At 41.0% G+C, this 14,196-nt stretch overlaps 2 protein-coding genes across 10 annotated transcripts in view; one reads left to right on the top strand and one right to left on the bottom strand.

The window, feature by feature from the left end:
* The window catches only part of LOC125458253 (dedicator of cytokinesis protein 2-like), a 604,879-nt gene that overhangs the window by 272,675 nt on the left and 318,008 nt on the right, over positions 1-14,196 (bottom strand). The window lies entirely within an intron of this gene.
* Positions 1-14,196, top strand: part of LOC125458254 (protein INSYN2B-like) — a 71,712-nt gene that overhangs the window by 24,145 nt on the left and 33,371 nt on the right. For 3 of the 7 annotated variants that reach the window (XM_048543366.2, XM_048543365.2, XM_048543368.1), the window contains exons 3-4: positions 3,484-3,558; positions 8,550-8,657. In XM_048543366.2, coding sequence (XP_048399323.1) covers positions 3,484-3,558; positions 8,550-8,657 — 183 coding nt within the window. Of the gene's footprint in view, positions 1-3,483; positions 3,559-8,514; positions 8,658-14,196 lie in introns of all 7 variants that reach the window. The other 4 variants (XM_059650776.1, XM_059650775.1, XM_048543367.2 and 1 more) reach the window with 2 other exon arrangements.

Genomic DNA, 14,196 nt, shown 5'->3' with positions numbered 1-14,196 from the left:
CATTGCACATCCCTAATTGCCCAGAGGGTAGCTGAGAATAAAACCACATTGCTGTGAGTCTGGAATCACACGTAGGCCAGATCAGGTAAGTTTGGCAGTTTCCTTCCTTAAAGGACATTAGTGAACAGATGATTTTTGTCCTCCAACAATGTATTTACAAACGTCATTAGATTTTACTTCCAGTGGTTTTTTTTAATTATTAAACAATTGTATTTCAATTCCACCATCCGCCATGGCAGGATTGGAACCCAGGTCCCCAGGACATTACCTGGGTTTCTGGATTAATAGTGCACTAATAATACCACTGGGCCACTGCCACCCCTTGATATTGGAGGACTGGCCCAGCATCTGCTCTGATCATTCTCCAATGACACTGCTGCAATGCCTCTTGGGCAGTGAGGCGGGAATCATTGATGAGACCATTTCCCAATGCAAATTTACACCTCCTGTGTATAAACGCTCACTAGCCTCTCAAAAATGAGTTTCATCCATGTGGATGCTACATGCATGGAAATTGGGATATATACAATGTCCTATCAGAAGAGATGAATGATAGTACACATGGGCAATGAGGAGTGTATGAAGCTGAGGAATAAGTTTCCCCCTCTCCTGCCTGTTTTCATTATGGGGTAGCAGGGAAGGCTGTTGAGACATTGTTTCCCTAAATGGGGCTGAGTAGAAGTTGAAGTGGATGAATGTTGATGCTGCCAGGCTAGAAGTTTCACTTTGTTCACCTGCGAGCTTAGCCAGTTCTCATCTTCACCCACTCCTCATGGACCATCTGTGCTACCACTCATCCATTATATTGAGATGTCTGTGAGTGCTTATGATACTGTCAAAATCTACTTGAAATGACCTTAATCCACTGAGGAGCTCAGAAAACTATCAACCTAACCCACTGGTATTCAAACGTCTGCTCAGAGAGAAAAATCTTAATCCAATCCAATATTCAGAAAGCCAAAAAAGTAAAGAATCTTTCAAAAAATCTTCAAAGACATAATGCTGTGATGTGTTCATGAAGCTGCCAGCAAAAGTAAACTCAGAATCCTCTTGTCATATCTGTCAATGATCCCTGCTGAAATGAATTCATTAATAATGTTTGGACTCAACAAAGCATTCATCATGAAATTTCATTGCACAACTGTGTCAACAAAGCCTCCAGGGCTGAGTGCATTAAAACCCATGAAATAATGGAACAGATAGCCATCAATTGCAATCAGTTGTATCTTAAAAACTGAACAGCTGTCTGAGCTGTTGATCAATGAGAAAAATAAGTCACAAGAGTGCAGCTAACATTTATGGTTTGAACGTCAACACAGTTCAATCCAGAAGACCACTTGACACACTGAATAAATTAATCTTACACAGAACCAGAAATTGGGGGAAAAGCTCAGCAAGTTGGGCAGCATCAGTTGATAGAAATCAAAGTTAACATTTTGAGTTGAATGACCCTTCTTCAGAGGGGTCCACTTTGTTCTGAGGGAGGGTCACTGGACCTGAAATATTAACTGTGATTTCTCTCAACAGATGCTGCCAGACCTGCTGAGCTTTTCCAGCAATTCCTGCTTTTGTTTCTGATTTACAGGATCTACAGATCTATTAGTTTTTAAATTAATTTGAAACATTTAAATACTTTTTTCCAAGTTTACAATAGTTCAGAAATCTAATGGTCACTGTCCTATTCTGTCAAAACATCATCTCATTCAGAAATATCATTTTATTAAGAATGTATTTATTACATAATGTGATGTTTGCTACAACTTTTGAATGTGAGTTTGCTCGCTGAGCTGGAAGGTTAGTTTTCAGACGTTTCGTCACCATTCTAGGTAACGTCATCAGTGATCCTCCGATGAAGCCACTTACATGAAGCGACTGTATTGCTCTAAACAACAAACACAGAGCACTGATGTATATTTGTGAGTAATGGCTTTTTGAATGAAGTTCGAAAGAACATCTATAGGATGCAGACAATCTACAGAATAGTCAGTGAAGAAAGAAAACAAGACCCAAAATAACCCAAGGGTGTCAGTGAATGTGATGGAGTTGAATTAATACAGACTTACAATGTCAGGATCATTGAATGCTGTCTGAGTAATTATTGTATCAACTGCTGTCAATTCGAATGCTTTTCACACCATGTAAGGCCTAGCAAATGCCTTAATCAGTGTAAGTTGGGGATCTAGTAATGCTCTCAGCTCTGAACTGAAAGGTTATGAGTACAAGTCCACCTTCAGACAAGCCGACACATAAGTTAAGTTGACACTCCAGAGCATGTCAATACTTTCAGGGATTTTATGTATCATTATTTACAGGGCCTCCCAGGATGTGTTCAGCATTTACAGTAAGTCTTTGGAATATGTCAGTACCTTCAGGGAGCTGTCAGTAGGTGCAGGGGTATCCAAAATAAATCGGTCTTTTCAAGGCATTCCTGGGCTGGGCCTGCATTTACACCAACTTTGAATATTTCAGCATTTGCAGACTTCCAGGGCCCTTTGAGAAACAGGCTGAATAGAGAAAGTAAGTGGGCAAATGAGAAAAGGCAAAGGCAAGGAGAAGAGACCAGCCGTTAATATAAAAAGAAAGCCTAAGGTCATCCAGGCCTATAAATGTCCAATTTCAGCCTCTTTGCTTTGGAAAAGAAGTAAAGACCCTTCAAGAGGGTACAGAGAAGATTTACATGAGTGTCCCCATGGCTGAAGAGCCTCTGTTGTGAGGTTGAACTGGAGAAGCTGGGGTTGTTCTTGATAGTGGAGAGGAAGTTGAGGGGAGGTTTGGTAGAGATGTTCAAAGTCAGTTAGGGTCTGAACAGAGTAGAAACACTTTCAGCTGAAGGAGAGTCAAGAACCAATGGACAAGGACTTAGGATGACAAGGATCTGAGGCATGAAAGGCTGAATTGCCTGAAAATGGAGGTAAAAGCAGTTTTTTTAAAAAAGAGAATTAGAGAAATATCTTAAGAGATGCAGTAAATCAAGTTAAAATTTTCCAACTTTGTGGAAAACGTATCAGTTGTGACCTCAACAGGCAGTGGAAATTGAATTTAGGGACATGACATCGCGTGTGTAGAAGTTACTATTAATTACTTTGAAGAAAGTACAACTTATTTTCTTGCACCAATTTAAATACTGTGGCGCCTTGGAAATTAATATTTTCCTTTAGTTTTGCATCTTTAAACCAAATAGAGTGTTAATAATTATTGAGAATATTGATGAATTACTCTAATTTGAGTTCCCTATCAAATTACATCTACTCAACTCATTCCTGATATTTTTAGTATGATAAATCTATGTAGTTTAAAAAAAAATTGGGAAGCTACAAAATAATAACAATTTTTGGGTTGAAGACTACTTCAAATAGACATTTTTGGGCAGGGTATATATTGCCTGAGGAACACACTTGTCTTCACACTATGTCCTGCATTAATACAATTAGTGTTGTTGAATTTTACGTTTTTCTGATGTACATCCTAATTTTTACATTACAGAAGAAACTTCTATCGGACTGGCCAGGACCTCAGTAACTGCAGCATGTGCCAGAACACTGCTTGTATCATCTACAGGTACAGCAGTCATTTATTTACATTTCCTGTTTGCTTACAACTCACATTGTGCCTTTAACATTCAAACTACAGCGTTGTCAGAGAAAAACTGACAATATGAACAATTGTCAGGGCAGGTGACTAAAAAACTTGATCAAACAGTTATTTTTAAGGATTTTTTTGAAGGAGAGGAGAAATAGAATTGCAGAGAGATTTAGGTAAGGTGTTTTAGAAGCTAAAGCTGAAACCATAGAACAGTAGAAAAGAGAGGACGCATGTCATCATTAGTTGAAGGATGCACATTAGAAGGTGAGTACATGCCCCAAGAAACTGTCTTAGTCAGCCTATCAATTCAAGTTACAGAACCCATTCCAGAGACTTGAGTGCATCATCCAGGCTTACACTCCAAGGCAGCACCATGGAAATGTTGGACTGTTGCAAGTGCTGTCTTTCAAATGAAACCTTCGCCATCTCAGGCCAACATAAAAGATTCCACAGCACTACTCAAAGAGAAGTAAGAAAACTCTCCTGGTGTCCTGCCAATATTTAGCCATCAACCAACAAAACTGAAAAGACGAGATAAACTAGTGACTACCATGTTTTCACTTGCGGGGTTTAGCCTTGTGAAAATTGGCTTTGATCCCAGGCTAAATCCCAGCATCTCAGGAAAACGCTAAGAATTTTAAACTGCCAATTATTTTATTTTCTTTTTTGTACTATACACTACTCTCATTTTAATGTTGTACCGGTGTTTGTGTGTGGGTTTGAGGCCATGTCATTATTAAGACCACTCTCCCTTTTCATTAAGAATACCTAGTAATTGGCTCTTTTTTCTCTCTCTTCAGCTAGTTAACTACATTTTAATCAAAGAGTGGTATAGCTGTGTGTTAACAATAAAATTAAACCTTTGCTTTGGCCAACCAAAGTGTCATGTGAGTTATACAGCGTGGAAACAGACCCTTCATCCAACCAGTCCATGCTGACCAAGCTCCCAAACTTTTCTAGTCCCACCTCCCTGTGTTTGGCCCACATCGGTCCAAAGCTTTTCCATTCTTGTACTGATCCAAAAGACTCTGAAATGATGTGACTGTACCTGCATCCACCACTTTGTCTGGCAGTTCAGTGCACACAGCAACCACTCGCTGTTTCAAACAGTTCCCCCTCATATCCTTTTTAAATCTTTCTCCTCTCACCTTAAAATATGTCCCCTAGCCTTGAAATCCCCACCACCGGGAAATGACCTTGCTACTCACCATACCTATGCCCCTCATGATTTTAAAAACCTCCTATGACATCACCCCCTCAACCTCGTACCCTCCGGTGAGAAAAGTCCCAGCCTATCCAGCCTATTTTTTATAACTCAAGCCCTCCATTCCCAGCAACACCCTGGTAAATCTTTTCTGGACCCTCTCCAGTTTAATAATATCCTTCCTAAGAATTTCTAAAGAGGGGGGTCAACTCATCCCATGTTACCTGGTTCTAATTTCATGAAGCAGATTTGGCTTGTCTTTACTATGTTTTCAATGGGATCTGCATAACATTGGCTGTTTCCCTTCTCTATCACTATCCAGTGACCATGTAATGAATATTTCCCAAAGATGCTTGTGTATGTTCCACTGCACTTTGATGCCTGCACACTTAAATGAATTGTTTGCTGGCCCTCACTGTTTGGTGCCTCCTGGAAAATACCAGTTAACCCATTGACCCAACTGAATAGAGATGATAGAAGGTCAGCATTAACAAATTAAACTGCATGGCTCAGAACATTCAGATAATTCCTGTCACTTATGATGAAAGAAATGTGGGATAAAATGCACTCCGTTGAATTGGAAGGATATCAGGTTTACTCCTGATGGTTATTGGGTACTCAGTATGGAATGATTTCAAACCATCGCAACCCAGTTCCCATGAGGCCTTATATTAAAGAACATAAATGGCCTTCAGCTTCACTAAATGCTTGATGAGACCAAGTTTAATATCCTTTTGCCACATATGAGGTACAACTGCTGAGATTGAGATAAACGGTAATACCAGGCAAGAAAAGTAGGGCAATGTTTTCAAGTTTCAGATTCATCTACTAAGGGTTTGTTTCAGGGCATGAGAGTCTTCCAAAAAAATTAAAAGATCTTCAATTGCTCAACACTCGCTCATCTCTTGCTATAACTAAAAATAGTTGCAATCAGGTGATCATGTCAAGGGTACATTTTGACAAGATAGTTGGACCTGGATGATTGATTTCGTGTTGTATTCGGTTTGCTGTGTTTTTTTAAAGAAGAAAATTGGATAAAGAAGGGAAGGAAATTTATCGTGTATCCTCTTGTTGCTTGTGGTACATCCCGATCTTTCAGATTGGCATTTCTGAAATCATCTACAGAACTATTCCTCCATGTTTCGATCTCTTTATTCAATATATAATTCTATTCTGGCCTTTGTCCTGGACCAAGATTGCAGCTGATCGTGGAAAATCTCAGTTCACTGTGTGACTCAGAAATATCCCTCACTCAGAACACTTTGAAATGTCTGGAAAGGGTACAAGATACCTGAGTTGGGTAGTATCATCCACTAACCTCTCATCCTTGCATTCAAATCTAACCAACTGGATGAGATTAGAATTTTTTTCTGCCACAAAAATTGCTGGAGAAACTCGGCAGGTCTGGCAGAATCTCTGGAGACAGAAACGGAGTTAATGTTTTTTGTCCACAGACCCTTCTTCAAACATGATAACCAGTAGTTCAGAAGAAGAGTGACTGAACTGGAAATGTTGAGTCTGATTTCTCCCCACAGACCTACTAAGTTTCTCCAGCAATTTCTGTTTTTTTGTTTCAGATTTCCAGTATCTGCAGTTCTTTGTCTTATTTTAGAATTTCTTCTGTCTGTTCCCACTAATGAGTCAAACAAATCTTCCAAGTGGCCATTGTAGTAGCATGGACTTTTTTAGATGACCTCCCATAAAGGGCTAACTGTAATAGTCTGTGATATACTAGAAGGAGTTGACATATTATTATGGACCAGACCAAACTCCCTCACAATATTCAGCACATAGTCTAGACTTTAACTTTTTCTTATCTTACAATTAAGTGTAAGGTGTTGCATTCCAGATGTAATTCAATTTGTCAAACTACTGGATTTAAAGGAAACATACTTTATTCACCCATTATCATTAAAATACAACAAAAGAAAGAAGGGAAGTGGAATACCAACTCAATTGGAAAACTTAACGGAATAATAGATACAGTAATTATTGTTTACTGACTATTCCGATATAGTGACATCCCATAACTCACCCTGGGAAAAAGGTAAAGTTAGAAAACAGATTGTCTCACATACAACCCCCAGAGCAGGCAGAGAATCCCCAGTTTTTTGGGTGTAACCGAGAGAGGGAAAGAATAGCTTCCATTTCTTCAAGAACCCAAGAGCAACTGCAGAAAGCTAAACCTAGAACCCTGGTTCTGTGGGAGCTCAAACACACCCATTCAGCCTGCATATATTGTTCCAACCTTTTAAATAAAAAGACCTCACTAGCTGTTTACTCTTTTTAAAGACTGTTCAACGCCTCTCTTTAAATATCTGTTTTAAATAATACTTGACAAAATAACCTCTTAAAGCTGTAGTATCATCACAATATATTCCATTATTCTAACAGCGCAAGGGAAGGTAGCACTGAAAGGAATTAGTGTCAGGGAGTATTCTTGTAACTAAGTATGTCAAAAAAAATTCAGTGTTTTATAATTAACAACCTTTGAGAGTTATTGAAAACTACTCCAAACCGACAACACAATAATATAGTCACAGGGCTTAACTGATGCTGACAATCTCACTCAAAAGAATAGAGTTGCAATATCTTGAGGTCAGTTCCAGTCATTTATTGAGATGTGGTTGGAGATGTTCTTAAAGGGGCAAAAAGACCATCAAAAGAATTTGGATCCTTCAGTCCTAGGAACTGTTGACTGAACCACAGCCTTCAGTCAGTAGAATGCGAGGGTCATTATGAGGGGCAATGATGTCACTAGAAAACGACACTTGCCTCATCCAAGAAGGACCTGAGGACCCAACACTACCCTTTTCCTTGGGAGAGCAGGTTCCCTGGATGATGTCAGTGACAACAACTAAAATTGAGGTGTCAATCTAATGAAGTTACCAAACATGATTGCTTGCATGCCAAGTAGCACAAGTAGCTGGTGATAGACAGAGTTAAGTGATCCCACAACCAAGAATTAGATCTAAGCACTTCAGTCCTACCACACCCAGTCGTGAATACTGCTGGACAATTAAACATCTAACAGGAGCAGCTGATTCCACAAATATCCCCATTCCCAATGATGGGACAACATAGCTCATCAGTACGAAAGACAAAGCTGAAGCACTTGCATCCACGTTCTGCAAAAATACTGAGATGATGATCCATCTGAGCCTCCTCGTCAACTTTCCTACATCACCAGTTCCAGTCCTTATTGTGGGAATCTCTGCACAGTATTGTTAGGGAGGGTGCTTCAGGATTTTCGCCCAGTGTTTACGAGGGAACGGTGATGCATTTCAAAGTTACAATGCTGTGTGCTTTGGAGATGAACTTACAGATGGCAGTGTTCCCATGTATGTGATGCTCTCGTCCTTCTAGGTGGTAGAGATCATGCATTTGCAATTGAAGGAGCCTTGGTGAGTTTCTGTAGTAACTGCAAGAAGCCAGCTCACTGTCACTTTGGGGGCACTTAGTGATGGGCAATAAGTTTTGGCAGAGCCAACGACGCTCATATGCATGAACAATTATAAAAAGAAAAACTGAGCTCTTCTGCTCATGATCTGATCAGATCAATACACTAAGTGGTCAATACCTTCACATAACAAACTCCAAATATTCAAAACAGGAGACGTTGAGTGCCTGAGAGCAAATAGGTATATAACTGGAATAACTGCCTGTTTATATCTAATGCATTCTAGAGTATTTATTGGAAAATGTCAACATTCATCCTTACTTACTAGGTTTGAGATGGTACAATTTGGTATTCTAACTGCAGTTGCCGTGGCAATGGCTTTCCCCATGCATCTCTTAAAACCAAATGGAAGCAGAGTGGCAGAACAAGAGTCCAGTTACAGATGATGGAAGCTCCAACTCAAGTGACAAGGTGACTCATAACTCAAATGCAACATTGCTGTCAAATAAGGCCAAAGGGAACTCCGAGGAATATCTCAGAATTCTTTCTTTAGCGCACATAGATTTCAAAGACAATGACTTACTAATCACTGGAGAGGCTATATTGCATCATATTGTAGGTACCACACTTCAGCTGGGATATGAAGGGGGCACTGAGGAGAATAATGCAAGGAATGAGGGACTTTGGTTATGTGATGAGTCTGAAGAACCTGGGTTGATCTTTGTGTACACAGTGATCAGCTCAGCCACACTGGTATCAGTTGTGGTCATGTCTACAAGATCCATCTCAGATCCCTTGGGTAGATTCACTGGTCAGAGCTTCCCTGAATAACATTGGCAGCCAAGAGTGAGTTGGGAAAATAGCCTGACTTCGGCAGTGAGGGATTTCTCAATGTTGAGGGCTGAAAGTTCCAATTTCCAATCCAGTGTTGAATGGCTGGTGAGCAGCAAGAGGCCTCTTACCTCATTAATACACCATCATTACCTCATTAGCATGCTGTCTCCCAATTCCCATCCACTGATCAGAAAGTAGATCGTGGCAATTACAGACATGGAAATCCTGGTGAACCGGGCAACTCCCGCTCACTGTTTGTTCCCCCAAGCCTCCAACATTCACCAATGCTCCAGGAGCAGTGACCACACACTGTACCCAAATTCCCATTCCCTCTGTCTCCACTCTTGCCCCACTAGCTTGCCTTTGCTTGACAGGCCATTGACACAAACTCCACAGGGCAACTGCTAGCACTTGACCGGCTTCCAATCTAGGAAAATAGCATCAGGAATTTCTGAGGTTCCTGCAGTGGCCACTGCTTACATTTACAGGTCTGGTTAGGAGAATACAATGAATGGGGGAGGGTTTGGATCAGCACGGTGGTGGCTCACTGGTTTGCACTGCTGCCTCACAGTGCCAGGATCTCAGGTTCAATGGCATCCTCGGGCAACTGACTGTGTGGAATTTGCACATTCTCCCCATTTCTGCATACGTTTCCTCCCACAGTTCAAAGATGGACAGGTTAAGTGGATTGGCCATGCCAGATTGCTCTTTAGTGTCCAGGGATGTATAGGTGGATTAATTGTGGTTAAATATGAGGTTATGAGGAGAGGGGTGTTCTGGGTGGGATGTTTTTCAGAGGGCTGATGCAGACTCGATGGGCCAAATGGCCTCTATCTGCACCGTAGCGATTCCATGACTTTGGAAGATAGCGCAAGAAAACTCACCAAGCCTTGCTGAGAGAAACCCTCCATGAAACTCAGCAAAAATGACACTTGGCTGATTCCTGGCTGTTGGTCTGAGTTACTGATACCACTTGGGAAAAGGATACCTCCATGTAATCTTCAGTGGAAGCAAGGAGTGGTCTTGCTAAACAAGATAGGACTGTTACATGGTCCTCAATAGCCATTATATTACATGTGAGTTTCATAACAGCTCCTTGTAAGGCCACAAGCTGTACCTAAGACCAAGTATACGTGACTGTTAGCGACGTAGACTTTTCACGAGACTGGTACCAAACCTAAACACACAGCTGTTAGCTCCTACCAGGAACAGTCCTCTAAATACTAACTGGTGGAGCTTATTTTGCATTGTCAGTTAAACCTTTTAGGTACTAACTTCATTGCACAGCAATTTTTTTTTGAGCAAAGAAAATCAGTTGGTGGGAGGGGTGGCTTCGATCGAACAGATGGGGAAAAGCTTGGGTGGCACTGTACGTGAGCACATAATGTGAAAGTAATTGACAAAGTACTTATATCACAAGAGATTTGTATGTATGCGAATGTCCTGATCTGGACTGCACTATCCAGATAAAAAAAGTGTTGAATCGTAACTTTAAAAAGGATACACCTGGAAAAGGAAAGTTTGCATTGTTATTGTGAGAGATCGGCACTAATTGGAGAGTAGTTTCCAATTGAATGGCCACCTTCTGTGGTGAATCATTTAATTACAGGTCCCAGAAAAGACAAAAGCCTTATCAGAGGTGCTGCCCTTACTTTCGTCCCTCTTTACCAAGTAACTGGCTTCTTTCCAGTGATTCAGTACTGTAAACACTAACAACTGATTTGACTGCGACCTAATCAGTTGCTGCCATGAACAGACTGCTCACAGTCATCGTATGACTTTTTGAGAAAGAAACAGATGGCTCGCTTGCGAATTATTGCACACTGCTGGTAAACCAAATGTACCCACCACTGGCATGGTTTCCAACCTCTGATCTGGAATGTAACTCTTGCCAACTAAAGTACCTGTTGCAGAAAGCAGGCTTTCTGCCAGCTGTTAGACTCTCAAACTTAACCCGTGAAACAATGTTGTGAAAGAAAGTGCTCGCCGTTACATTGCACTCTTACCTTCCCCACAGAGCATTCTAAAAGTCATCACAGCCAATTAATTACTTTCAAAGTGTGGTCAATGTTGCAGCCTGTCTGGTTTTGCACAGCAAGGTCCCACAAGCATGTGGAGATAAATAAAAAATTATTTAGTATCTGGGAGAATCCCCCCGCTATTCTTTGTATAGTGCTATTGAATCTTTTTGAACCACCTCAACACAGGCTCGTTTGAATAATACTTGGTACTACACTGTCAGCTGGCTTTCACACTCAAGTATCAGTCTGACAGTTGGATGGACAGTCTGTCTCAGAAGATGAGCATGTTATCAACTGAGCCATGCTATGTTGGTCCTCACTCACTATAGGTCCACTGCTGTTATCTCACTTCATTAGATGTTCATCACCCCTGTGCTTAGAATAGGTTCTAGCCTTCTCAATGGCATGATGACTCTATGGTTAGCACTGTTGCCCTAGGACGCCAAGAACCCGGGTTCAATTCCACCCTCTGTGTGGAGTTTGCACGTTCTCCCCATGTCTGCGTGGATTTCGTCTGGGACTCCAGCTTCCTCCTACAGTTCAAAGATGTGCAGGCTAGGTGGATTGACCATAGTGAATTACCCCGTAGTGTCTAAAGATATGTGGGTTAGATGTATTGAATGTGCCATATTACTCTATAGTGTCCAAAGAATTGCTGGTTAGGTGGATTAGCCATGGTAAATGTGGGGTTACAGGGATGTGGTGGGATGCTCTTTGGTGGGTCGATACAGAACCAATGGGCCAAATGACTCTTCCGGCACTATAGGGATTCTCCCACTTTCCAGATGTCTCAAAGAATGGGGTGTTATCTCCTGAGCATTGCCACATGCAGCCCAAACATCATCATGATTATAATTTCTTGCCTCCAGCCGAGTAACGTCACCCGCAGCCATGTGGACTGATTGCTGGCCTGACAGCATTTGAGTGAGTCAAGGGCAAGAGTCTGCATAATGGATTTGATGCAGTGCGGTGGGTGGAGACGGTGCTGATAAAGGGGCTGCCACTGAGGGTGAGTGAAGCTGGGAAGGGATAATCCAATGGATAAATAGGAATGGAGTCAGAATTCTCACTGGAAATACAAGGAGGGAAGGGAGAAGAAGATTTCTTTGACTTAGGAGCAGTTATCAGACTATGGCATGCCTCAGTACAATAGCTCTGAGGCAGCTAAATTAAAATTTCAGACGGAATAAGACACATATTCAGCAAGGAGATTCATTTTAAAAATCCACAAGTGAAAAATCCAACTTCTCAGTTTGGTTCAAATTGGTCTGTAAATCCCTCCTTAAAATTCCTTGTCACACCATCTCTAACAATTCTTTTAGGAAGCTCTTTAGCCTCTTGGACCAAACTTCTGATCACATATTTGAATGTCTCTTTGTGTGGCTCAGTGTCAAAATTGCATCAAAAACTTGGCCATATGCCCTGTAATGCTTTGCTGTTGACTGTTGTTGCACTTACAGTATGAAGTTGAAGCCTGTGCCCTGGGTTCCCGGTTCAGCGTTGTCACACCTTGTGTTGTACAGTGGTTCTATAACTATAGTTTCACTGTTAGTATTACTGCAACCATTTGCTAACAAACTATGAGAAAGTTCATGCATTCCTGTTAGTTCTGAAGGAATCACTACTACCTAATGAAATTTCAATAAGTTACCATTAATTACTGGTGAAATCAAAGTTTCTTCCACCTGTCACCTTCCCTATATGAATTGGTCATTACTCTTCCCTTCTAACTTGCTGTTGATATGAAGCAGTAAGAAAAATGCACTCAAAATAACATAAGAGCCACGCTGGATAAGATTACATGGCAGATATCATGTGATTCAGTGCCACGTATTTGTACGAGAGATGGTCAGATGGCAGATCCCCAGGTGATCAAGCTTGGAGCACAGTGCCTGATGAGAGTTGACAGGCTGAGCTTGCTAGTTCGTTAGAAAGTCAAAGTGTCTTTTCATCCCAACATCCTCGCATGCAGCAACAGTCATTCAACCCAGACTGGCTTTCCCTACCATTAGCTCAAAGGTGCTAAGGCTAATTAAAGTCCCAAAAACGGCTCCTCTGGTAGGAGAAATGTAAACATTTATGGAATATGCAGCAGCTGATTCATCAGAAATCACCAGAAAAATGATCAATTCTCATTGAGTGATTGCTACATATTTACATCATGACACATACATATACATTCTATTCATTAAAATTGTCAGCGACAATGTGTTCCAACATATCCCCAAGGCTAGACATTTTGTTTTAAAAATTACACTGTGTAGATAAGCAGAAAACATACAGGACTAATTGAATATTCTTTACTTTTATGAAAATTGAATCCTTTAAGGAGTCATTAAACAAAGACAAGAATCTAATTTTACTAATGAAGCCTTCAAGGATCTAAGCAAACCCCCAAAGCCCTAAAGCTATAAATCTAATAAGTTAGTTCACTGATACCAGGGATCAGTCACATGGCTCTCCTCTGAAATGCCTCTAGACCTCAATGATTCTGTCATGCCCAGAAATGGCACAGTATTCAACAGCTGCAGAAACATAAGCACAACTTATGTTCTAGTTTGTTCTGTTGTTTGACCTACTTTAGTGGCTGCATGCTCATACGCATGAAGTAGCTGGTTTTTAAGCCTCCACATGGGTACAATTAAAAAGGTTTAAAAAGCATTTGGCTAAGTACATGAATATGGAAGGTTTGGAAGGATATGGGCCAGGAACAGGCAGGTGGGACTAGTTTAGTTTGGGATCATGGTCGACATGGACTGGTTGGACCAAAAGTTCTGTTTCCATGCTGCATAATTCTATGAACATATGGTGGAAAGAGCTATGACCACAGTGGTTTGGTTTGGAACTTGTTATGAGAACTATGTTGAGTATCTGACTATTCACAGAACAGTTAACAGCATAGAAAGAGGCCATTCTGCCCATTGTTCCTGCAATTGGGTCTATTACCAAATGCGAACTCCTGCTTATTTCTGCATGCACACTATTTGTATGAGGGGGGAGGTGACAGCCTAGTGGTATTATTGCTGTACTGTTAATCCAGAGACCCAGGTAATGTTCTGGGGGCATAGCTTCAATCCTGCCATGGCAGATGGTGGAATTTAAATTCAACATAAATCTGAATCCATTGTCAATTGTCAGAAAAACCTGTCTGTTTT

This window comes from Stegostoma tigrinum, chromosome 13 (genome assembly GCF_030684315.1).
Source record: "Stegostoma tigrinum isolate sSteTig4 chromosome 13, sSteTig4.hap1, whole genome shotgun sequence".
Taxonomy (NCBI): domain Eukaryota; kingdom Metazoa; phylum Chordata; class Chondrichthyes; order Orectolobiformes; family Stegostomatidae; genus Stegostoma; species Stegostoma tigrinum.
This window is presented reverse-complemented; position numbering and strand designations above follow the sequence as displayed.